We start from the raw sequence: 25,725 nt of genomic DNA on the forward strand, positions 1-25,725 counted from the left end.
TGCCACGGCGAATTCGGGCTGGTTCCCCTTATTCCGCCTCAGCTACACTATGTCGGCGATTGCTGCGCAAACAAGTTCTCCACGTACGCGTACACCACCATTACTCTGCCACGCAAACATAGGGGTTACACTTGTCTGGTGTGAGACGTTCCCTGGGTGGGGGAGGGGGGGGGGGGCGAACCGCACAATAACCCTGGATTCGGTGAGGGGCGGTGGAGGGGAGAAGTGGACTGCGGTAGTCGTCGTGTAGTTGTGGACCACTGCTGCTGCGGCGGGGACGGAGCCTCTCCGTCGTTTCTAGGCTCCCGGTTAACGTACAAACACATACAATACAAAAGGTAAAAATTGTGTCGAAGTTTGTATTAACTCAGGTTTGGCATACAAGACAGTAGCTATTTATTTGATCATATACAAGCCGCAAATGACGTGAAAAGAAAATTATACAACTCATAAGCAGTATGGAGCGAAGCATATACACATGATGAATGACATAAAAAATTTAGTCTATGCTACTAAAAATTGCACTTCAGTATCGTGGATGACACAGTGAATGACATCTCAGTGCTGTTACGTTATTTTGCTGCCACTATATGACTGTGACGGTGTGTTTTATGTTGCTACACCAAAATAACATGTTTTTCGTGTATGAATATAAGAATCAAGAGAATATTTATGTATTTAACGATGAATGTTTATGCAAATGAAGAACCACAGTTGTTCTCTGGAAAAAGTGCTTCTGCTGCAAACTCGAGACCACCTGGTTAGGAGACCCGTCGTTGCCCGCCATGCGCTGACGCTGTGCCGCTCAGAAGCAGCCGTTGAGGAAGTGCCCGGCGCGGCCGCCGCTGCAGTGCTGGCGGTAGACGGTCCACGCGTTGAACCCGTCGCCGGAGAGCCGCTGGTGCTCGGCGTGGATGCGGCGCGCGCACGTCACGTCATCCGAAATGTCGTCGTCCTGCAGCCGGTCACAGGAGATGCCGCACGCCCAGCCGTGGCCCGGCGGCGAACACCTGCGCACACCGACCACGCCGCACTTCAAATGTCTGTCATCTGAATTTTCTCAACAGTGTTCCTCAAAACGAGGTCGCCTTCCCTCCAGGGGCTCCCCATTTGAGTTCCCGAAGCATCTCCGCAACACTTGCGCGTTGTTCGAACCTACTGGTCACTAATCTAGCAGCCCGCATAGCATCTTACACCGAACTGCCAAACAATCTGGTACAGGCATGCGTATTCTAATACAGAGATATGTAAACAGGCAGAATACGACGCTGCGGTCGGCAACACATATACACTACTGGCCATTAAAATTGCTACACCACGAAAATGACGTGCTACAGACGCAAAATTTAACCAACAGGAAGAAGATGCTGTGATATGCAAATGATTAGCTTTTCAGAGCATTCACACAAGGTTGGCGCCGGTGGCGACACCTACAACGTGCTGACATGAGGGAAGTTTCCAACCGATTTTTCATACACAAACAGCAGTTGACCGGCGTTGCCTGGAGAAACGTTATTGTGATGCCTCGCGCGAGGAGGAGAAATGCGTACCATCACGTTTCCGACTTTGATAAATTTCGGATTGTAGTCTACCGCGATTGCGATTTATCGTATCGCGACATTGCTGCTCGCGTTGGTCGAGATCCAATTACTGTTAGCAGAATATGGAATCGGTGGGTTCAAGAGGGTAATATGGAACGCCGTGCTGGATCCCAACGGCCTAGCAGTCAAGATGAAAGGCACCTTATCCGCATGGTTGTAACGGATCGTGGAGCCACGTCTCGATCCCTGAGTCAACAGATGGGGACGTTTGCAAGACAACAATCATCTGCACGAACAGTTCGACGACGTTTGCAGCAGCATAGACTATCAGCTCGAAGACCATGGCTGGGGTTACACTTGACGCTGTATCACAGACAGGAGCTCCTGCGATGGTGTACTCAACGACGAACCTGGGTGCACGAATGGCGAAACGTCATCTTTTCGAATGAATCCAGGTTCTGTTTACAGCATCATGATGGTCGCATCCGTGTTTGGCGACATCGCGGTGAACGCACATTGGAAGCGTGTATTCGTCATCGCCATACTGGCGTATCACCCGGCGTGATGGTATGGGGTGCCATTGGTTACATATCTCCGTCACCTCTTGTTCGAACTGACGGCACTTTGAACAGTGGACGTTACATTTCAGATGTGTTACGACCCGTGGCTCTACCCTTCATTCGATCCCTGCAAAACCCTACATTTCAGCAGGATAATGCACGACCGCATGTTGCAGGTCCTGTACGGGCCTTACTGGATACAGAAAATGTTCGACTGCTGCCCTGGCCAGCACATTCTCCAGATATCTCACCAATTGAAAACGTCTGGTCAATGGTGGCCGAGCAACTGCCTCGTCACAATACGCCAGTCACTACTCTTGATGAACTGTGGTAACGTGTTGAAGCTGCATGGGCAGCTGTACCTGTAAACGCCATCCAAGCTCTGTTTGACTCAATGCCCAGGCGTATCAAGGCTGTTATTACGGCCAGAGGTGGTTGTTCTGGGTACTGATTTATCAGGATCTATGCACCCAAATTGCGTGAAAATGTAATCACATGTCAGTTCTAGTATATTTGTCCATGAATACCAGTTTATCATCCGCATTTCTTCTTGGTGTAGCAATTTTAATGGCCAGTAGTGTATAAGACAAGTGTCTGGCGCACCTGTTAGATCGGTTACTGCTACTACACTGGCGGGTTATCAAGGTTTAAGTGAGACTGAACGTGGTGTTATAGTCGGTGCACGAGCGACGGGACACAGCATCTCCGAGGTAGCGACGAAGTGGGGATTTTTCTGTATGACAATTTCGCGAGTGTACCGTGAATATCAGGAATCCGGTAAAACATGAAATCTCCGACAGCACTGCGGCCGAAAAAAGATGCTGGAAGAACGGGACCAACGACGACTGAAGGGAATCGTTCAACGTTACAGAAGTGCAACCCTTCCGCAAATTGCCGCAGATTTCAGCGCTGGGCCATCAACAAGTGTCAGCGTGCGAACTATTCAACGAAACACCATCGATATGAGCTTTCGGAGCCAAAGGCCCACTCGTTTATCCTTGATTACTGCACGACACAAAGCTTTACGCCTCGCCTGGGCCCGTAAACACCGACATTGGATTATTGATGTCTGGAAATATATTGCCTGATCGGACGAGTCTCGTTTCATATTGTATCGAGTGGATGGACGTGTACGGATGTGGAGACATCCTCATGAATCCATGGACCCTGCATGTCATCAGGGGACTGTCACGGCTGGTGGATGCTCTGTAATGGTGAGGGGCGTGTGCAGCTGGTATGATATGGGACCGCTGATACGTCTAGATACGATTCTGACGGGTGACACGTACGTAAGCATCCTGTCTGATCACCTGCGTCCATTCATGTCCATTGTGCATCCCAACGGCCTTGGACAATTCCAGCAGGACAATGCTGCACCCTACACGTCCAGAATTCTACAGAGTGGCTCAGTTCAAACACTTACGCTGGCCATCAAACTCCCCAGAGATGATCGTATCTGGCATGCCTTGCAACGTGGTGTTCAGAAGAGATCTCCAACCCCTCGTACTCTGACGAATTTATGGACAGTCCTGCAGGATTCATGGTGTCAGTTCCCTCCAGCACTACTTCAGACATTAGTCGAGTCCATGTCACGTCGTGTTGTGGCACTTCTGAGTGCTCGCGCGGCCCGTACACGATATTAGAGACATGTACCTGTTTCTTTGGCTCTTCAGTGTATACGCGCTCTGCTTTACACACGAACTACATTTTCCTGAAGTTCTCCCAATAAGCCGAAGTTGACCATTCGCCTTCCCCACAACAATCCTTACACTCCCGTTCCATTTCATATCGCTTTGCAGTGTAACGCCTAGACATGTAATGGGCGTGGCTGTCTGAAGCAGCACAGTGCCAATGCTGTATCCGAACATTACGCGTTTATTTTTCCTGCTCTTCTACATTGACTTATATTTTTCTACATTCAGAGCTAGCTGCCGTTCATCATACCAACCAGAAATTTGGTCTAAGTCATCTTGTATCCTCCTACAGTCATCGATAACATCTTCCCGTACGCCACAGGATTACCAACAAACAGCCGCAGATTGGTGCTCACCCTGTCCGCCAGGTCCATTTATACTTATGGTGAGTAACAGCAGTCCTAGCACACATCCGTGGGGCACTCCTGACGAGACCCTTGTCTCTGATGAACACTCGCCGACTTCGTTCTTTTGCTCAAGAAGTCTTCAATCCACTCACATATCTGGGAACCTATTCCGTATGCTCGTACCTTCGTCAACAGTCCGCAATGGGGCATCGTGTCAAAAGATTTTCGGAAATTTAGAAATATTGAATCTGCCCGTTGCCCTTCATTGATAGTTGGTAGTATATCATGTGGGAAAATGGAAAGCTTAGTTCCGCGCGAGCGATGCTTTCTAAAATCGTGCTTATTCGTGGACAGAACTAAGAATATATTCAATAGTTCTGCAGAAAACCTGTGTTAATGATATCGGTCTGTAATTTTGGGGTTCCATTCTTTTACCCTTCTTATATACAAAAGTCACCCATGGTTTTTCCCAGTCGCTTGGAACTTTGCGCTGGGCAGAGATCCGCGATAAACGCAAGCTGAGTATGATTGTTCTGCGAGACTTATGCAGGAGGAGGTAATATGTTGCCCAAATCTTCTGGTACACTACACTCTCTGAAATTCAACAGTAAATCTCCCAGTGATGCACAAAGTCTCGCTTCTAGCGTCCGTCATTGGAGTCTGTTGAACCTCTCCGTAATGCTCTGGCTCCAGTATATGATCCTGTTACGAAATTCGCCAGTCTAAATTTTATCGTCTCTCTCGTTTCTATTAATCCTACTTATGAAGATTCTCGGACTGATGAACAAAAGAATCGGTCCAACAAGCGTTTTCTCAACCACTCGTTTCGTGAATGAATAACATTCATTAAGACTCTCCTAATGAATCTCAGCCTGGGATCTGTTTTTCCCATCGTTAGCCTTATGAGGTTATTCCACTATGGGTCTCTCCGTTTATCGCCAGTAGTGTAATCGAACATAAGTGGATCTATTCGCCTATTTTTTACGCGATACGTGACATTTATTTACGTTCAGGGTCAACTGCCAGTCCCTGCACAATCATCGATCTTCTGCAGGTCTTCCTGACATTTTGCTATAGTCTTAAGGCGTTTGATTCTTCCTCTGGAACAGGGTTTCCCAAACTGTGTTCCGCGGAACATAGGTGTTCCGCCGAAAGTGAATAAGTGCTCCACGAAAAACTGAAAATAACATTGTGTTTCTTTCTTCAGTTTCGACGTTTTGAATATGCTAATTATTTTTTAAAAATTTTACTATGATTTCCATGTTGTTGGTCATGATTTTAAATTGAAGTAATCACTGACTAAAACAAGTTTCTCTCCTTTTTTGAAAATTTCATTAACGTTCAAAATAGACTAGGTATTGCATAAAAGTACCAGGATTGTCAAAATGTTCCCCTGCTCTAGGCAAATATCAGCATTGTCGGCGAACAGCCTCACGGAACCTTCAACGTTGTCTATTACATTACTAATATACATTCTACTCTCTTGGCATACTCCTAAAATCACTTTTAAATCCGATTGGTAACATTTCCCTATTTATAAATTTTTACTCGTATTTATAACTTCGCTTTTCTGTACGGAATGTAAAACTGCGTTCAGAATTCTGAGGAACGAAAAGTCCCAGGTAAATGTTACCAATATATTGCAAGGTAGTAAGGTGGCAGTGAGGCTGCTATCTTAGACCTCCTTACCGGCCGTTTTCTGTAGGGTTTATATCACCTAAAGCTTTCGACCGGGTCAGTCGCCATATTTTATAAACTATTTTGCAAAGGCAAGGGAACACCAAGCACTTAATACAAGTTACGAAAGCCTAGGTGAAGAAACAAACTTCATAATAAAGACTGAAGCTATAATAATTAATAGAGCAATGAGTCAAGGGCCTTGTATATCGCCCACAGCTTATACTACCTATATTGACAACATTCTTAGACAGAGGAAAACTAACGTCAACTGAAGCATTAAAACTGGATCAGATAAGTGGACACAGCCAGCAATGTTCGTTAACGACGTAACAGTTTTACAAGAGTGAGGAGGCTCTGCAAATGGCAAAATATTGCCCAGACCAAAGATCTAACTCTTAAAATTTTGATATTTCTCATAGAAAGACTAAGATTAGGGGTTTTGAAAGACAAGATACTGCTCTTTCCGAAATAGTCCTAAAAGCTCACGTTTTGAACACGTTTCGTATTATAACTTCTTAGCTACCAGCGACTCGCAAGTCGCCGAGGTGGCGTCAACTCAAAAGACTTGCACCAGGCGACCGGTCTACCCGACGGGAGGCCCCAGCCACACGACGTTTCATTTCATTTCAACTTGAAAAAAGGACATTAAATATGCATCAGATGATGTGTGGTACAATAGACAAAACAATAGGCAACGAAGTGCGGAAGAAACAAAAATAAAATTTGATAAAGTGATGGCTAAACCTGGTTTTCCATACGGCCTAGAGTCGAAAACATTACGAAAACAAGGCGAAACGCCTATACTGGGCACAGAAATGAAATTTATGAGTTGCGCGAAAGATTTCTGTTTGAGGGTTTAGATACGGAATGAAGTTATCAGAGTTGAATTTGTAAATTTATTTAGTTGAGGAATGTGTACAACGAAACAGAGTAAAATAGCTAGAACTTGTCGATAATACCTCGCCTCGGGCATGGATGTGTGTGATGTCCTTAGGTTAGTTAGGTTTAAGTAGTTCTAAGTCTAGGGGACTGATGACCTCAGTCCCATAGTGTTCAGAGCCATTTGAACCATTTGGATGAGGTTTGTGCACAGCCGATAAACAACGACTGCTGTTTTTCGTCTACTGCGTTTAATTTTCTTAATGATACAATTAGATATACATCACAGATAATGGTTATTTTACTGACACCCTCACGTAGGCGTTACACACGATTATTTGCTTTTGCCGAGCGGCTTTGCGCCATTTATTCGCGTCTGGAAACTATATCTACGCGAATTTGAACTATTATTTTCCTTCATTCTGCATGATTCAATGACTAACATAGTTTCGATGACTTTTGCATGTACTTCAACTTTTGCCATTGTGGTTCCGCATAGAAATTTCATTCTTGGTACTTTATTCGTCAGAACCTGTAATGAGTTGGCCATTCTACTTTACATTATTTTATCCTAAATTGATGTGAAATGTGGATGTAAGAAGCATTATCTGATTTTTACAGCATCATATATACGTCCATGAGATAAATTCTGTTCTGTAAATCAAACGTTAATTACATATTTATTTAAATTGTTTGGTGTATAATTATTAGTCCTTCTTTGCCTTTTCAATAACATCAAGTGTATCATGCATTCCTATTACGAACTACATCTGTTTGCTGGCAGACTACGTAGCTACTTGTCACCTAAACTAAATTTTGTGCTTTGTAGGGATTAAACTTCGATTATCTTTTACATAAATTAGTGGCAGTATAATGCTATTGTAATCTAATTTATCAAAATTTGTTTCGTTTGTGACTCACTCTGTATGTTTTATTTTTATGCAGGGTTCCTTGATAATGGGGCTATGACTCCGAAACTAGTAACTGTGCAACCTCTGTTTCCACAACAAATACGTAACTGTACTTCTGACGAAACTTGCCTGAACTTGCAGATCGTCAGCTGCCGAGCCAGACGTAACACGCATTTATACTGTGCGCATTGTTTTGTATATGAACACTTGCACAAATAGTGGAGAACGTAACGACTCCTGGGACTGAGTTACGCAGTATTATTAGATACGAACCTAATTCAGAGAGTATTGTGTGAGACAAATGACTTTGACCTTTCACATCGATTTAAGAAATTAACCATTTCTCCGCCATAATGCGTGAAATAGGAAAGTGGGGTCGTCGTGGGAGAGCTCTGACGGTTGTACAGGTTGTAGTGTTTTCCTAGAGTCGTCCGTGCAAAATTCCTGTTGTTCGACACGCACAGGGAAACCACGAATCGCTCTACGAGTTTTGCTCAATAGGGAGACCACTGCCAGCAATAGACGAGGGTCTGGATTTGTTTTCCCGTCGGGCTTGCAGTGATAACCTGCCACGAATGATCAACACGAAGTATACGAGATCTGACAAATGAGAAACTTAGCAGCTCGCATCACAAAGGATGTACTTCACGCATACATTAATCCGCGACTGATTCTAGACTCTAGGTTGTGCCATTACGGAATGAAAAGTTTAACCTAAATCGATCTACTTAGCGGCAGCGGACGAATAGTTTTCGACATACTCTTTCTAATACTGCAAACGACGTAGACCCTGTACAGTTTCGGTAAGATCCGCATTACAGAAATTTTTCAACTATATACTGTAGACACTGGCGACTGATGGCGACGAACATAAATGGGAAATATTTTGTAAGAACGCAACATTGCAGCATAAAGCACTATCTTTTGTGTCAGACCACTTACATGACGTTTTCGGCTAAGTGAAAGAACACAGTTATAACAAACTGCTAGCCGCGCGGTCTGAGGCGCCTTGTTACGGTTCGCGCCACTCCCCCCCGTCAGAGGGCCAAGTCCACCCTCGGGCATGGGTGTGTGTGTTGTCCTTAGAGTAAGTTAGTTTAATTAGTGTGTAAGCCAAGGGACCAATGACCTCAGCAGTTTGGTCCCATAGAATATTGCCACAAATTAACAAATTTACGAAACAAACTGGCCGGTCGCTGTGGTCGACCGGTTCTGTGCGCTTCAGTCCGGAACCTCGCGGCTGCTACGGTCGCAGGTTCGAATCCTGCCTCGGGCATGGATGTGTGTGATGTCCTTAGGTTAATTAGGTTTAAGTAGTTCTCAGTCTAGGGGACTGATGACCTCAGATTTTAAGTCCCATATTGCTTAGAGCCATTTGAACCAAAACTAACTGCTCGTCCACAGTTATGTCATGACAAATAATATAAAGGCTACTTCAGCTACAATTTGGACTGTACGAAATACTGAAGCGTTAGCTACCTCCATAGATCGCTGCCGATTTCATAGGTGTTTGTTAAGGAGCTTAATCTTTCCTGATGGCCTGGAGCAGCCTTGCAGACAGCAGAGAAAGTAAGTTCTCAACAGGAAAAGAGGAACGTTGCGCGCGCGCTCGTGTGTGTGTGTGTGTGTGTGTGTGAGAGAGAGAGAGAGAGAGAGAGAGAGAGTGTGTGTGTGTGTGTGTGTGTGTGTGTGTGTGTGTGTGTGTGTGTGTGTGTAGGGAGGCTTATGCCATGTTGGTTCGAGGGCGTGCTGAAAAGTAATGCCTCCGAATTTTTTATAGGAAAACCCTTAAAGCTTTTTAAATAAAACAAATGTTATTAAAATTATACGTATTTATTTTTCATGTCATTTTTCAACAAAGTCACCCTGATGACGAACACATTTCTCTCAGTGAGAGACCCGTTCCTTGATACTATCACTGTAGAATGTTTGAACTGGGTTGACGAAGCCATAATTTCACTTCTGTTTGCGCCGCTTCATCACTATGTGTTAAGTGCTCGAAGGATTTCGTTAAGTTTTGGAAATACACGAAAATCGGAGGTGGCTAATGGCAGCGATGATAGATGACAGTGAACGCAAGGCATCGGACTGCTGCAAATGTCGCAGCGTTCGTGTGCGGTCTGGCATTATCATGATGAAGGAGAGGGTGCTCATTCGAAACTAGATTACAGCTCGCTATTTCCCACGCACCAACGTAGTTAGGTCACACACCAGTATGTTACACATTACAATTTTAGCCCTCTAGCGACAAAGGGTTAAAAATACGCGGAAATGAAGAATAAAGATGTACAATGTTAGTAATGTTTGTTATATTTAAAAAGCTTTAAGAGTTTTCATATAAAAATTCGGTGGCATTACTTCTCAGCACGGTGTCGTACAACAATTGTACTGTGTGTTTTGTACCGATCATCAGGGTGAGTGGACGCGCGACACGGAAACAACAAACACACGTTTCGTGGAAGTGCGTTGTTGAAGTGTTTATTTTCAATAATCATACTTGTCGCTACAAACTGTATAGTTTTCCAAAAACAATATTACGCGATATAATTAATTATTTTCATTGTTTCACTTTCTGTTGTAATGTGTCCCTCCTCGGAGAAGTCATAGGTTGTTCCCATGATGGGACCGAAATCACAAACTTTGAGACAATTCAGACGGCATTCGTTATAAAGGGCCCTAGTGTTGCGCGCGGTACTGATCTTGACAGATTTACAATGTTGACAGTGGTTGGCACTACAAAAGATTAGCGATCTGAAATCTTCTGGTTGACGCCGACTTTTACGAATCACAATTACGGAATGCAGCTGTGAGGAAAAGCTGGGCGCCTAGTAAGGTGTCTGTGCTGAATAAGCTATGCTAGCTTTCTGAGCTTCCCGCAGACCGTCTGTAAAACTGGCCTAGCTGAAATGCACGCATAGTTCTAATTCGCACTGTTTACCCACGTGAGGACTGAGGGTGCATCATGAATAAAAACAAAACACGTCTGCGGCAAAATCTTCACATTCACACTACACTTAAAAAGAAAAATAATGTTAATTATTATTGGAACAGCTTCTGTGGAATATGTCTATCCCGGCAAGATGTCGAATGAGTGAATGCGTCTCCATATTAAAATTGTATTAGTATAAGACTTTTGCTCAACCGACACTGTTACGTGTAAGGAATTACCGGCGGCAAACAACAAGAAATGTATTTGGAAGATACATGCACGAGTTACTAAGAAGTGTCAACGGATGTAAAGGTACAGACTGGAGTCAGAAATGTTGCTACCGGAAATGAACTAAATATATGCAACGTAAGTCAGAAGAAAATAAGAGATGCAAGAAATGCCTATCTGGGGTATGGAGATGGGATTTGTAAATAGTATAAGGAGTATAAGGAATGAAAAATAACAGACAGAATATATCGGAAATGAACTTAACACAAGCCGATTGAGCTGCCCCTATCACTGGTTTTTATGCAACATGCAACACCTTCAAACACCAGACGCAAGAGCCGGCCGGAGTGGCCGAGCGGTTCTATGCGCTACAGTCTGGAACCGCGCGACCGCTACGGTCGCAGGTTCGAATCCTGCCTCAGGCATGGATGTGTGTGATGTCCTTGGGTTAGTTAGGTTTAAGTAGTTCTAAGTTCTAGGGGACCGATGACCTCAGCAGTTAAGTCCCATAGTGCTCAGAGCCAACAGGCTAATTGAGCTGCCCCTACCACTGGGTTTTATGCAACCTGCAACACCTTCAAACACCACACGCAAGATTTTCCTATTCTCTCGCTCTATAAGCGCAAACTATTAGTTTTACACAAAAAAATAAACAGAACCTTTTTGTAGGAAATTTAATCTAGTTAAATTTTGTAGTGAGACGCGTTTTCGCTACAGGCCATAGTTTTCGAATTATTCAAGAAAAACGTACAAAAGTGACCTTCAAAAATGGTTCAAATGGCTCTGAGCACTATGCGACTTAACTTCTGAGGTCATCAGTCGCCTAGAACTAAGAACTAATTAAACCTGACTAACGTAAGGACACCACACACATCCATGCCCGAGGCAGGATTCGAACCTGCGACCGTAGCGGTCACTCGGCTCCAGACTGTAGCGCCTAGAACCGCACGGCCACTCCGGCCGGCAAAGTGACCTTCAGACGTGGTTTTCTTGAAAAATTCTGAAACTCTAGCCGGTAAGAAAAAATGGAGAATATCTACAGTGACTGGATCCTGAAAGGTCACGAGCAAAAATAAATAAATACGAAAGAAAAGAAACCGAGGCCCTGGAAGTGGAGGAGAAGATGGGAACTGTAACAGGCAGAAAATAGCTTAAAAAGGGGAGCGAAAAAGAAGACGAAGAAGAGGTGTGCCTTCTGTATCTGTAGATTACTGAGGCCGGACTCACCAGTACTTGTCGGAGATCTGGAAGATGCCGTGGTCGAGGCTGCCGTCGCCGTTGAGGCGGCCGACAGCCGCGGTGTCGAAGTTGGACTCGTAGTTGGCGATGCAGACCCAGGTGGCGAGCTGGTCCCAGGGCAGGCCGTGGCGGTAGCGCAGCTCCCTGGCCAGCTCGCAGCGGCCGAACCTCCTGGCGTGCGCCGGCGTGGCCGCCGCCATCAGCAGTAGCAGCGCCACGGCTGCTGGTAGTCGGCTCTGTGAGGCGGCCATGGTGGAGGAGGAGGAGGAGCACGGGGCGAGTGCAGACAGCAGACGGCTCGCCGCCGCCGCTTTTATGCGGATGCGCGGCGGGGCCTGCGTGGGAGGGGGGGGGGGGGGCATGCGGGCAGCCACTTCCACGACACCTCATTGGTCCAAAACACGGTCACTGCTGCGGTTGACAAACGACCGAGGAAGCGGCCGGCGCGCAGAAACCCCCGTGTTACGAGGAAGAGGCCTCTGAACCGTACTCTGCTTGCGCACCAGTCTTCAGGAAGCCCCCTCTGTTATTGATAGCCGGCCGGTGTGGCCGTGCGGTTCTAAGCGCTTCAGTCTGGAACCGCGTGACCGCTACGGTCGCAGGTTCGAATCCTGCCTCGGGCAGGGATGTGTGTGATGTCCTTAGGTTAGTTGGGTTTACGTAGTTCTAAGTTCTAGGGGACTGATGACCACAGATGTTAAGTCCCATAGTGCTCAGAGCCATTTTTTTGTTATTGATACTGGCAGGATATTGCTCCCAGGGATTCAAAGATTTTAGAGAGAGAGATTTAATTTCAATAACGTAAATGTGACAAAGTCATGCAGGCGGCAGGCGACACTGTTACAAAAGTCAGTAATTCTCCATCGAGGCTGACTGGGTCGCAATGTTAAAAGGCAAACATCAGGCAAGGAATGACGTTTTTGCTTATAGGATGCGTTTCAGAATTTATGCTTCATCCGATATCCAGGATCGATTACAGAAGGCTATTGCACGCAGCGACTGTTATATTGACTTGTAAATAATAGATTTCAGCTATCAGTGGTCCTTTTGAAATTTTATTGGCAGATCTAGATTTCAGCTAGAAACTAGCCATTCTCAATGCACTACCATTTTTGAACATTGCATGTAATGCCTGTTGGTCGGGCAGACGCCGTATCTAGGTGCTGTAATCGCTCCTGGATATATGATGATGGATAAATTCCAAGACGCATCATATAAGCAATACAGTCATTCTTTGCCTGATGTTTGACTTTTAACATTGCGACCCAGTCAGCCTCAATGGAGAACTACTGACTTTCGTAATAGTGTCGCCTGCCGCCTGCATAACTTTGTTACATTTATGTTACTGAAATTAAAACTCTCTTGAAAATCTTGTAATCCCAGGGACCGATATCTTTCTGGTATTAATAACAGGCAAAAATGCTCGAGATTCTTGATTACCGAAGTGGATGACCTGTCTATATACGTAATTAAGTTTGCACAGACCCCCTCAGTACGTCGTGATGGCTGGGTGTTGTGTGACGTCCTTAGGTTAGTTAGGTTTAAGTAGTTCTAAGTTCTAGGGGACTGATGACCTCAGATGTTAAGTCCCATAGTGCTCAGAGCCAGCCAGCCTCAGTACGTGAGTCGTGCTCGCACATGGCCAGCTTTTGTCTATTCAGCTGCCTTTGTTTGGCGTGCCTGTCTTTTTGGGAACTGTATATTTAGATCTTCAAACTTAGCAACATAGCCGTAAATTTGTATCTTTTCCTCGAAATAGTATTTCCACTATTACACTGTATTATTTTTTAATTTCATTCTGTCATAGCGACTTCTTTCGAGGTCACAGAAAAGTTCTCGAGCACTGTTCCTTAAAAATAACTTACAACCAGTAAGTCTCAGCATAAAGATACGAATGTTGGTAAATTGAATTATAGCAATATTATTCTGCCATTAATTTATGAAACATACAATAGAACACCAATACTTACAACGCATAAAATGTAGTTTACAATGCGTATTAATGTGCAGTCTGCTAAGCAAATAGTTAGTCATAGGAATAAAACAGTCTAGCTATTTGCTTAATAAAGTAAATAGGTATCTGCAACCTAACTACATTTTACGATCTGTAGGAATTAATGTCTCACTGTGTGTTACATAAGTTGATGGCAACATAGTTTTTTTTTATAATGCAATTTACCAATGAAACTTCCTGGCAGATTCGAGTCTCGGTCGGGCACACAGTTTTAATCTGCCAGGAAGTTTCATTTCAGCGCACACTCCGCTGCAGAGTGAAAATCTTATTCTGGTAATTTACCAATGTTTGTATCTTTGTGCTGAGATTCACTCTCTATATATTATTTCTATTCAGGAAAGGGTGGAATGGCGATGCGATAACGAAACTAGTCGCAAAGAAAGTCTTATAAATAAAAGCAATAAAAATGTAGCTGTCTGACTACTATTTGCAGATAAAACTTTATCAGCTTCAGGAACACACAGAAGTTTTCCTCTTAAAATAATTTAAAAGACGTCGATAAATTTGTTAAATGAAGGCAAGATTTTTCGGCTAAGGCTATAATTTAATTTGCAACTTCTGTTGGCGACTTCGTCTTTTATATACGACGGACTTGCAAGAAGTCCTAACAAAATTACATTTTCAACGAGAAAACGTCGCTTTAAACCTCATCCTGTTCGATGCGTCTCAGGTGCATTCTGGTCGGAGCCGCGAGAGATGGCGGTCTTGTGAGTTTGTGTGTGTGTGTGTGTGTGTGTGTGTGTGTGTGTGTGTGTGTATGTGTGTGTGGGTGTGCGCGTGCGTATGTTGTACTTCATTCTTTTCTGAAGAAGGCTTTGGTCGAAAGCTTAGTGTGTAACTGTCTTTTCGTAGTGTATGTATACATCTCAAAATATTATTTTTAGAGTAAGTAGCAATCTGTCGTTTTCATAATTGTCGCTTTAAATTTACGTATTTAAATTACTTAACTAATTATTTGATTCAATTATAGCATTGTTACACTACGACAGTGACATGATGAGAATTAAAATCATGTTCCGGAACCAGTCACGATGCTTGTATGTTATTTGTTGACATGTGTTTGTTAACGACTCGTTTCGAGCCACTGGTGCTCATCACCAGGCGTCGGAAGGTTATTTTTATATCTTTTTGATTGTCAAAGCCGGTGGCTTCAGTGTACAGCTGCGAAAAATAACTGCCTGACGTTGTGATTGGTTATGGGACATACACGGTGATGTTAATCCAATTATATTCTTTTTGGCTTGAATATTTATACTGGTTGTTTTATTTTAATAATGCTGAGAGAATTAGCTGCAGATGGAAGTGCGTCTTGACATGGTAAGTGTTGAGGGTGGACGTCACATGGGGTTTGTACTTAGACATGAATGTCGAGTTTGGCAATTATTTTCACTATAGATTCGTAGCCCGAACTCATGTCTGCTCTTCCGGTCTCTTTGACAAACCCGTCGGCAGAACGAGGGGCTCTACTTGTATCGAGTCTTCGGTCGCTATTGCAGATATTTTTATTCAAAATTTACACATTTTCTGGAATCGAGCGCGATATGTTTTGATTACTTGTCAATGACAGTTCTCCTAGACCTGTTCAAAATTATGTCCCCACTTGTTGAAGCCGAGCGATGAGATCCAGTGGGTAAGACACGAGACTTTTATGAGAGAGCCTTCTGGAGAAACTTATGGTCGGCATATATAATTCTTTTTCTGCATAGCACTAAAGGGACTGCAAAGATTATCGCCCCAACTCGAATGTACCTTACCATCACTGTTTAAGAGAATGTGGAGAGATTTGGAGATGGACGCACGATTTCTACGCGCACTTTGATCATTCTAACTCCCGTTATAGACCAATTTATGGTAACAGAAATTCCTTTCACACCTGAATTCGAAGTGGCCCCAACTCTTCGAGCGGCTCCACACTGTGAAGAGGAATGAAGGGTGAAGCGCTATTAAATTTTGGCCAATTTTGGTTTTTTTTTATCCTCAATAGTACAGTTTACAATCAAACAAAAACAGAGACTATGTCATGTCGTTAATTCGCGCTTTCTGTTCTTCACGATCAAGCAGGAATTAATGACCTCTATGTTATAAAATCGAGCATTTGTTGTTGTTGCTGCTATCTTTAGTTCGAAGACTGTTTTGATGCAGCTCTCCATGTAACTCATTTCCAGGAAGGCTTTTCTTGATATTGCCAGTCTGCGTTTTATATCCTCTCTAATTCGGTCATCATCAGTTATTTTGCCGCCCAAATAACAGAACTCACCTAGTACGTATAGTGTCACATTTTCTAAACTAATCCCCCGTCACCTGATTTAATTCTATTACAGTCCACCTTCCTTTTTTTACTTTAACTGATATAAATTTTATTACCTCTTTGCAAGACATCGTCCATGCCGCTCAACTGATCTTCCATGTCCATTGCCGCGTCTGGCATATTTGAAATTTCACCGCCAAACCTAAGAGTTTTTATTCATTCCACCTGAGCGTTAATTCATTTCCCAAATTTCTTTGCGGTTCTCTTTGGTGTTTGCTCAAGTTACACGCTGAACAGCGCCAGGATCGCCTAATACTTTGTCACACTCGCTTCTCCAGTGTTGCTTCCCTTTAACATCCTTCGACCCGTAAGTGTAATGCGGTTTCAGTAAAAATTGTAAATAGTCTTACAGTCCTCGTATTTTATCGCACCTGTCTTTAGAATTTTAAAGAGTATACTCCAGTCAACGTTGTCAAAATCTTACTCTAAATCTACAGTTACTATGAACGTAAGTTTGCCTTTCTTCATTTTATCTTTCAAGATAATTCGTAGGGTTCATATTGCCCCGCATGTTCCTACATTCCTCCGGAACCCAATCTGGTCTTCCCCGGGCCCAGCTTCTGCCAGTTTCTCCATTCTACTGTAAGTAATTCGTGTTAATTTTTTTCAACCACACGTTTTACGTAAAAAAGTTAAGTTGTAGCTGTGTCTCAAAGTGAATATCAGCAAAGGTGAAACAAAGGTAATGGAATGTTGTTTAATGAAATCATGCAATACTAAGGGAACTAGATTTGAGAATGAAACTTAAAAGGATAGACGACTTTGGCTATTTGGGCAGCACAATAACTGACGATGGCTGAAGTAGACAGAATATGAAATGCAGACTGGTAATACACTCCTGGAAATTGAAATAAGAACACCGTGAATTCATCGTCCCAGGAAGGGGAAACTTTATTGACACATTCCTGGGGTCAGATACATCACATGATCACACTGACAGAACCACAGGCACATAGACACAGGCAACAGAGCATGCACAATGTCGGCACTAGTACAGTGTATATCCACCTTTCGCAGCAATGCAGGCTGCTATTCTCCCATGGAGACGATCGTAGAGATGCTGGATGTAGTCCTGTGGAACGGCTTGCCATGCCATTTCCACCTGGCGCCTCAGTTGGACCAGCGTTCGTGCTGGACGTGCAGACCGCGTGAGACGACGCTTCATCCAGTCCCAAACATGCTCAATGGGGGACAGATCCGGAGATCTTGCTGGCCAGGGTAGTTGACTTACACCTTCTAGAGCACGTTGGGTGGCACGGGATACATGCGGACGTGCATTGTCCTGTTGGAACAGCAAGTTCCCTTGCCGGTCTAGGAATGGTAGAACGATGGGTTCGATGACGGTTTGGATGTACCGTGCACTATTCAGTGTCCCCTCGACGATCACCAGTGGTGTACGGCCAGTGTAGGAGATCGCTCCCCACACCATGATGCCGGGTGTTGGCCCTGTGTGCCTCGGTCGTATGCAGTCCTGATTGTGGCGCTCACCTGCACGGCGCCAAACACGCGTACGACCATCATTGGCACCAAGGCAGAAGCGACTCTCATCGCTGAAGACGACACGTCTCCATTCTTCCCTCCATTCACGCCTGTCGCGACACCACTGGAGGCGGGCTGCACGATGTTGGGGCGTGAGCGGAAGACGGCCTAACGGTGTGCGGGACCGTAGCCCAGCTTCATGGAGACGGTTGCGAATGGTCCTCGCCGATACCCCAGGAGCAACAGTGTCCCTAATTTGCTGGGAAGTGGCGGTGCGGTCCCCTACGGCACTGCGTAGGAACCTACGGTCTTGGCGTGCATCCGTGCGTCGCTGCGGTCCGGTCCCAGGTCGACGGGCACGTGCACCTTCCGCCGACCACTGGCGACAACATCGATGTACTGTGGAGATCTCACGCCCCACGTGTTGAGCAATTCGGCGGTACGTCCACCCGGCCTCCCGCATGCCCACTATACGCCCTCGCTCAAAGTCCGTCAACTGCACATACGGTTCACGTCCACGCTGTCGCGGCATGCTACCAGTGTTAAAGACTGCGATGGAGCTCCGTATGCCACGGCAAACTGGCTGACACTGACGGCGGCGGTGCACAAATGCTGCGCAGCTAGCGCCATTCGACGGCCAACACCGCGGTTCCTGGTGTGTCCGCTGTGCCGTGCGTGTGATCATTGCTTGTACAGCCCTCTCGCAGTGTCCGGAGCAAGTATGGTGGGTCTGACACACCGGTGTCAATGTGTTCTTTTTTCCATTTCCAGGAGTGTAGAAAGAAAAGTGTTTCTTGAAAAGAGAAATATGTTAAGATCGAATTTAAATTTGTTAGCAAATCTTTTCTGAAGGAGTTCGTCTGGAGTGTAGCCGTGTACGGAAGCGATACGTCGATGGTAAACTGTCCAGACGTGAACAGAACAGTAATTTTTGAAATGTAGCGTTACAAAAGAATGCCGATGATTGGGTCGGTCGAGCGTATATCCAATGAAGAGGTACCGAACTGAAATGGGGAGAAAGGAAGTTTATTTCATGATTTGACCAAAAGAAGGGCTCAGTGGACAGAACAAACCGCGAGGCATCAAGACATTAATTTGGTGATAGAGGGAAGTGTGGAGGGTAACAATTGTAGAAAAAGACCAAGATCTGACTACAGTAAGCAATTTCAAATGGGAGTAGGTTGCAGTAGTTTTGAACTGGCTTGCACAGGGTAGACTGGCATGAAGAGTTGCATTGAACCAGTCTTCGACCTAAAGGACACATCAATACGATATTCCATATCCCCGTCATATTGTGGGCGAAATAGCTGTCAATGCAAAACTGAAAAAGTATTCATATATGTTTTAGTCTGTAGTTACAGTTTATTTATTTTGCCGACTGGCTATCTCCTGACCATTCCCTGGCTCGCAGTCGAGGCACTGGTTTAACAAGTAAGTGTGTCAAATACTGTTTTGCATTTGATATGCCTACTTGGGAAATTAGTGTGACGACTGCTTACCGGGGTTATGGCCTGAAGAAGGTATTGTGTACAGCAATCGGTAACCAGTTGGCAAAATAAATAAATTGCGACTACAGACTAAAACATATAGTTCTTCAGCAATGCAATATTCATTACAATAGCTTTTGGAAACAGTCAGAAGATGAAAATTTGTGAAAAAGATTAGTTTGGTAGGTTCTTTGGTAGAAAAGTTTACGACGTGCAGAAACAATTTCAAATGGTGTAAATGGCTCTGAGCACTATGGGACTTAACATCTGAGGTCATCAGTCCCTTAGACTTAGAACTACTTAAACCTAACTAACCTAAGGACATCACACACATCCATGTCCGAGGCAGGATTCGAACCTGCGACCGTAGCAGCAGCGCGGTTCCAGACTGAAGGCCCTAGAACCGCTCGGGCACAGCGGCCGGCAGAAACAATTTCCTGGCTGGCACTATACCCCCTCGTAAACTCACGATACGAGTCAAAAGCGTCGCGTTAAGGCTTCTTACCACCCAACCTACATTGAAGACGAAAGAAATTAAATAAAAATAAGTAAAAGTCTGCGAAGCTCTTTAACATTCACAAAAATTGCTGTTTGTGGAGTATGTTTCGATTCCTTCAGTTCCAGAAAAGACTCATCGTCAATTTTGTCGATGCACATGAGTGCAACCTATTCTTTTACACTAGGTATTTTGTGCTGTTTCAGAGTTAAATCCTAGAGGTGTATGGTATACTGCTCAATTAATTTGTTTCAGAAGGTCAAAGTTGGGGAAGGGGGGGGGGACACAATACAATCAAATAAAGACGTGTTAAAACGGATGAACTGAGAGGCTTCGCTTATCATAGAAAACATGACGGAGTGTAGAAGCAATATAAATGTAAAAAGAAACAACTAACAGTGTCACAATAAATACTTTTTGTGCGGCTCCAGCTTTCCTTAGGCTGCCACTTGTAATATTTCTTGTGGAGGAAAAGCTACGAGTATCGCAGGTAGCTTCTAGTGAAAACTTTGCATGCGACAGAGGCAGTGTGTTTGGTTGTGGTGTAAATTACAGCAAAAGAGTAAACGTGTGCATCTTTCCAGTTGTCACCGGTGTGGATTCACTCTTGGTCTCCAGATTCGAGGAAATGTGACGTCATGAGTAAAGGAAGGGAACAGTCATCCTGTTCCTTGTATGCCGAAAGATGGGACGGACCTTGCATCACTAGTGGACACGAGGAAGTGTAAAGAAAGTTTCTCGCCTGTGATCGCCACTGGCGGCTAGAACTAGATCTACTCTATGGCGGATACTGTCACGGTCGCCACTACATCCGTACTGAGATTCTGGATGCTCAAAAAATGGTTCAGATGGCTCTGAGCACTATGGAACTCAACTCTGTGGTCATAAGTCCCCTAGAACTTAGAACTACTTAAACCTAACTAACCTAAGGACATCACACACATCCATGCCCGAGGCAGGATTCGAACCGCGACCGTAGCGGTTGTGCGGTTCCAGACTGTAGCGCCTTTAACCGCTCGGCCACTCCGGCCGGCATTCTGGATGCACCCAGTTGTCATGCTGATTTGTTGCAAGTGTGCCGGCGTTGTTTAAGGTATACGCCGTGCTCCCATTTTTACTGGTTATCGGAACGCCCAAACCTTCGTTGGAGTAACACGGTTAAATTCGAATTTAGTGTCATGTTGATCTGGACCACCATGTGTTACCGAAGTCGCTAACAAACTAGTCACATGCGGCAAAGGTCGACCATGGGTGTTTCGAATCTACGATGGCGTGTTGCAAAGCAATGCCCACGAAAGTTTTATGTGAAAGCTCTCTAAGCTTGTTAAAGCTTTTTAAATAAAACTTTCTATGTCTCTGTTCTTCATCTCTGCTCCTTTGCAGCTCTTTGCCGCCGGAGAGCTCCGAATTATAGCGTGTAAGATGGCGGTGTGTAACGTATCTATTGTCGCTGACTAACAAACGGCGTGTTGTAATCGAGTTTCGACTTCAAAGAGTTCGTCCGCCCGTGAAGCACTCTCTCTTTCAGCACGACAATTCCAGATCGCATAGTAACGCTGGGCACCAGCAACAATTTGACGCCTTGGATTCACTGTCATCGATCGTCCTCAATACAGTCCCTACTTGCCTCCATCCGATGTTCATCTGTTTCCAAAACTTAAAGAACATTTTCGAGGACTTGGGTTTGATAGTGACGAATCGGTGCAAACAGAGGTGAGGTTTTGGTTCAGTCAACAAAGTCAAGGATTATATGAAGATGGTATCTGTTCTTTCCGACATTTCCGAAAGAACAGATATCATCTTCATATAATCTTTGACTTCGTTGACATCATCTTCATATAGGTAAGGCTTACCGGCCTATGATCTTCTTCGGTGTGGATGCGCTCACATTGCTCAAATTCTTACGTGAATCGGTAGATTGACTGCCGCGAGTAATGAGTATAGTGGGCAGGGGCACTAAAAATGTAGAGTATGGACAGCAAGTTGGAAATGTGGGTCTCACGGGGAGCGTGCTAGAGATAAGTCCCTGCAGTCACACTATTCTTTGTGTCGTCGATGGCTCAGTCGGATAGAGCGTCTGCCATGTAAGCAGGAGATACCGGGTTCGAGTGCCTGTCAGGGCACACATTTTCAACTGTCCCCGTTGATATTTATCAACGCCTGTAACCCGTTAATAGTCTGGATTTCATTGTAATTTCAAATCAAAGATTCTACAGGGACAGTATCAACAAACTGGTCTGTCGCTGTGAGAAATTTGTTCGTCGCCAGGGTGACTACGTTGAGAAATAAATATGTAGGCATGAAGGATAAAGATGTAGAATATTATCAACGTTTGTTTAACTCTAAAAGCTTTAAGAGTTTTCCAATGAAAAATTCGGAAGCATTACTTTCCAGCACGGCGTCGTACAACTGTGCTGTGCTTGAATGCTTAAGTGGTCCAGCCAAGGAGTGACGCGCGAGTACAAAATCAAAAAGTATTTCACTCATTTCACTCGCTCAGCAGCTTCGCGGGTGGAGAGAGTTCCTCAAGAACCACATGATTTTTCATGGAGGGTGCTTAAAATAGCCACAAGAATGCCCGTTGGGCAAAACACTAGATCCCCATCTTTAAAAGAGGACACTGGTTGGTTTGTAGCTCTGTGGATGTAGAACTGGTACCAGGCAGTCACGTGACCCTCCATCGGTGACGTAAGTCATGGCAGTGAAGCGGTGAGTGTGCGTGCCTGTCACTTGTATGTAATCAGCGCATTAAGATGGATCGGTGAGGAGAAGTGGCCGAACGGTAGAAAGGAGCTATAGCGCTTCAACTCATGACCAGACCGCGAATGAACTTGCCCCAATTGTTGATATATCAGCGCGGACTGCCCAACGTATCTGCCAGGAATGGTGTACCACTCTCAGCCGTGTAACACGGCGTAAAAACAGTGATCGTGAAACGATTCTCATATGATTCAAATGGCTCTGAGCACTATGGGACTTAACGTCTGAAGTCATCAGTCCCCTAGACTTAGAACTACTTAAACCTAACTAACCTAAGGACATCACACACATCCATACCCGAGGCAGGATTCGAACCTGCGACCGTAGCAGTCGTGCGGTTCCGGACTGATGCGCCTAGAACCGCTCGGCCTCCGCAGCCGACGAAACGATTCTCACCAACAGGTACTGGAAACTAGTGTGACGCTTCGTCGATGACAATCGGTTTCAAACGCGACGTGCTGCTGTTATCAATGCATATCCGTCCCTGTCACATTTTGAGCAAATATTGTGGTCGAGAATGCATGCAATACTCATAAAGCTGCACCTCTTTAGTGGACCAAACAACACAGCATCCGGACAATAGTTGTCGGGAGGTGGATTGTGCTGTCCGATAAGTTGCGATTTGGATCTGTTCAAATGCTTCGAGTGTGCCGACGTTAGAATGACGTCTTTCACTAGCACTGTGTGGAGAATGACGTCCAGACTAGAGATAGTTCTGTGATGATTTGGACCCAGTCAGCCAGGCTACCGTGAACATGACCCAGGGTTCTAAGTCAGCGGTCGTCAAACTTTTTTTCCCAAGAGCGAATAGTGACATTATGGAGCGGCACCCCTGGCCGCATACGCACTCATTATTAACTGTCAATCTACATAAATTAGTATGTTGTGAGCCGCCAATAGGCGCCATAAACTCGCCGCCGGCCCCCAAGTACAAATCGTTAAAAGTCGTCATTCGGAACACTTCGTGTCGACTGTCTTTTGTGTCAATTTGCTGCCACCCTCAACGACCCCTGTGCATTCACGAATCCAAGTTACTTCCATTTGAAATTTACCAGTGCAACTGATCGGTACGAGACGCGCACGCCCGAAGGTTGTCAGTACTGGAAGACAAACAACAAAACATTCCCACTCTCACATCCTCTAACCCCGCAGTGGGTACACTACTTGTCACTCTCCTAATGAAATAAGAGGCCAACTTTACATAGCTCACGGCCGAATTCAACAACGTCAATTAGATTGAAGCAAACGTTGTATTTTTGTTTTTTAGTGAGAAGGTAAGCTACGCTCTTAAGAAGCCCTTATCGTTAGTTAACGTTTTTGGGTTCTGCTGTTAGATGATGGATTCACATTATTACAAAGTCCGGCTGAAACCCACGGATCGCACTAATACTCTATTTGGACCGCATGCGGTCCTTGGGCTGCAGTTCGACGACCGCTGTTCTAAGTGATCAGAGATTGCCCGTCCTTATAAATCTTCGTTGTGAATGTACTGCGGACATTCCCGTCTTCCCAGGTGTCAAAACCCAGATTTACGAGTCTGCCCACAAACACTCGGCCACTTATCTTACGTCGACTGGCCCACTAACGCACCCCATGTTAATCCCATAGTAAATAGGACTATTTGGAACAGCTGATGAAACGAAACCGTCAACATCCTGCAATTTGGTTGGTCCCTACGGGATCTAGTCATCAATTATTGGCTTCAGATGGATATGGTGTACGTGGAGAAACTTTCCTTGGATAAGTGAGGGTATTATTGAAGCTAGAAGAGGTATGATGTCTCCTAGCATTGACTAATTTTTATGTACTGTATTTTTCTACAGATGCTAGCAGTTATATTGCCACAGTGGGTATAAGGCATTCTATGTGGTTCCAACATGATATATGTCCCTCCCATTCCGCACACATCATCACAGACTCATCTAACAGACCCGAGATTGTTGGATCTGGCTTTCGGGGACCACAAAATGTGCTGCTCGCTCGCCATTCCTTCTTATTGACAATAAATCGCCAGTTTTGAAGGCAGCCTTGAACAATACTTATCTGACCATTTAAGTACAACGTTCCTGTTCACTTCATTTACGAGTAATGTAAGTTGCTCAAAAATGGCATTAAAATATTCTGTGTAGCCAAAATATATTTTCCATGTACTGGTTTCTACACTCTCTGCAGATAAGTTACTTTTCGAGTTATTTTTCGTCCAGTTATCAACAATGGTTACACAGAGCACTTTGTCACCAGCGGACTATTGTCTATGGTGACATTTATAGCTGATTTTGGAATTTCCGGCGCAGTGTTTCGTAGACTAGATTTTACGTCGTGCATAAGGAAGCAATAAAGGTTACTTTACGTGATTTAATATCCTTTGACGTTTCAAGCTATCTTTGGCTGTCTTCAGTTCCTTTGTTCCAGTTCACGTCGAAGCCATTACTAGTTTCGGTCGGGTGACCACGAAGAAGTAGTAATCGGAAACCGTCTTACTGAAGGACCCACACCCAATATTCTCCTAAAATCACAAGAGAAAACTTAGCAACATAAATCGGAAGACCTGAATCAGGTTTTAAACCATCTTCTCAATAAGAGGTCTGTCTATTAACCACTGCACAACCTGCCTCTGTCAATTGGTGAAGGCCGCTTCCAGCAGTTCCAAAATTGTGAAATGCTATTCAACAATGGGAACTGAGTCATAACGACAATATCACAGAATTTGCTATATTTCTTTATTTACATTGTTGCACTGAAACTAAAAATGTTTCTAAAGTGAGCCTGGACTTAATAATGGATAAAACTGCGCCCAAACGAGCTACGATTTATGTACACGTAATTTCAAATTTCAATAATTCGGCTGTATGTAGACTTGCCGGCTACATCTTGCTCTCCTTATATACATGATAATTAACTGTCAAACGGAGTTGTGGCTTATTTGTGTCATAAGCGGTATGATAGGGTCCAAAAGGATATCACTTTGTTTTTGCCATGAAAAGAAATTTATTTTACTTTTATCACAAATATTTATTGATTAATTTCATCTTTGCATATATTATAATACAATATATCACTTTAACACAAAAAACTAAAAATAAATCACTATAGGAAAGATGTAACTCTGTCTAACAGTGAAGTGAAATGACATGCAGACTAGTTTATTGTATTATAAATGACATAAAACAGTA

General features: G+C 44.4%; 2 protein-coding genes across 2 annotated transcripts in view; one reads left to right on the forward strand and one right to left on the reverse strand.

Moving 5' to 3' along the window:
* The window catches only part of LOC124613204 (H(+)/Cl(-) exchange transporter 4), a 416,779-nt gene that overhangs the window by 186,299 nt on the left and 204,755 nt on the right, over positions 1 to 25,725 (forward strand). The window lies entirely within an intron of this gene.
* Positions 373 to 12,287, reverse strand: LOC124613207 (lysozyme E-like). Its single transcript, XM_047141879.1, has 2 exons — positions 11,997 to 12,287; positions 373 to 1,010 (listed from the first exon to the last, which is right to left on the reverse strand). Exons 1-2 carry the CDS (start codon positions 12,257 to 12,259, stop codon positions 806 to 808), a joined length of 468 nt encoding a protein of 155 aa, XP_046997835.1. The 5' UTR covers positions 12,260 to 12,287; the 3' UTR covers positions 373 to 805.

The sequence above is a fragment of the Schistocerca americana genome, chromosome 4, assembly GCF_021461395.2.
Source record: "Schistocerca americana isolate TAMUIC-IGC-003095 chromosome 4, iqSchAmer2.1, whole genome shotgun sequence".
NCBI lineage: Eukaryota > Metazoa > Arthropoda > Insecta > Orthoptera > Acrididae > Schistocerca > Schistocerca americana.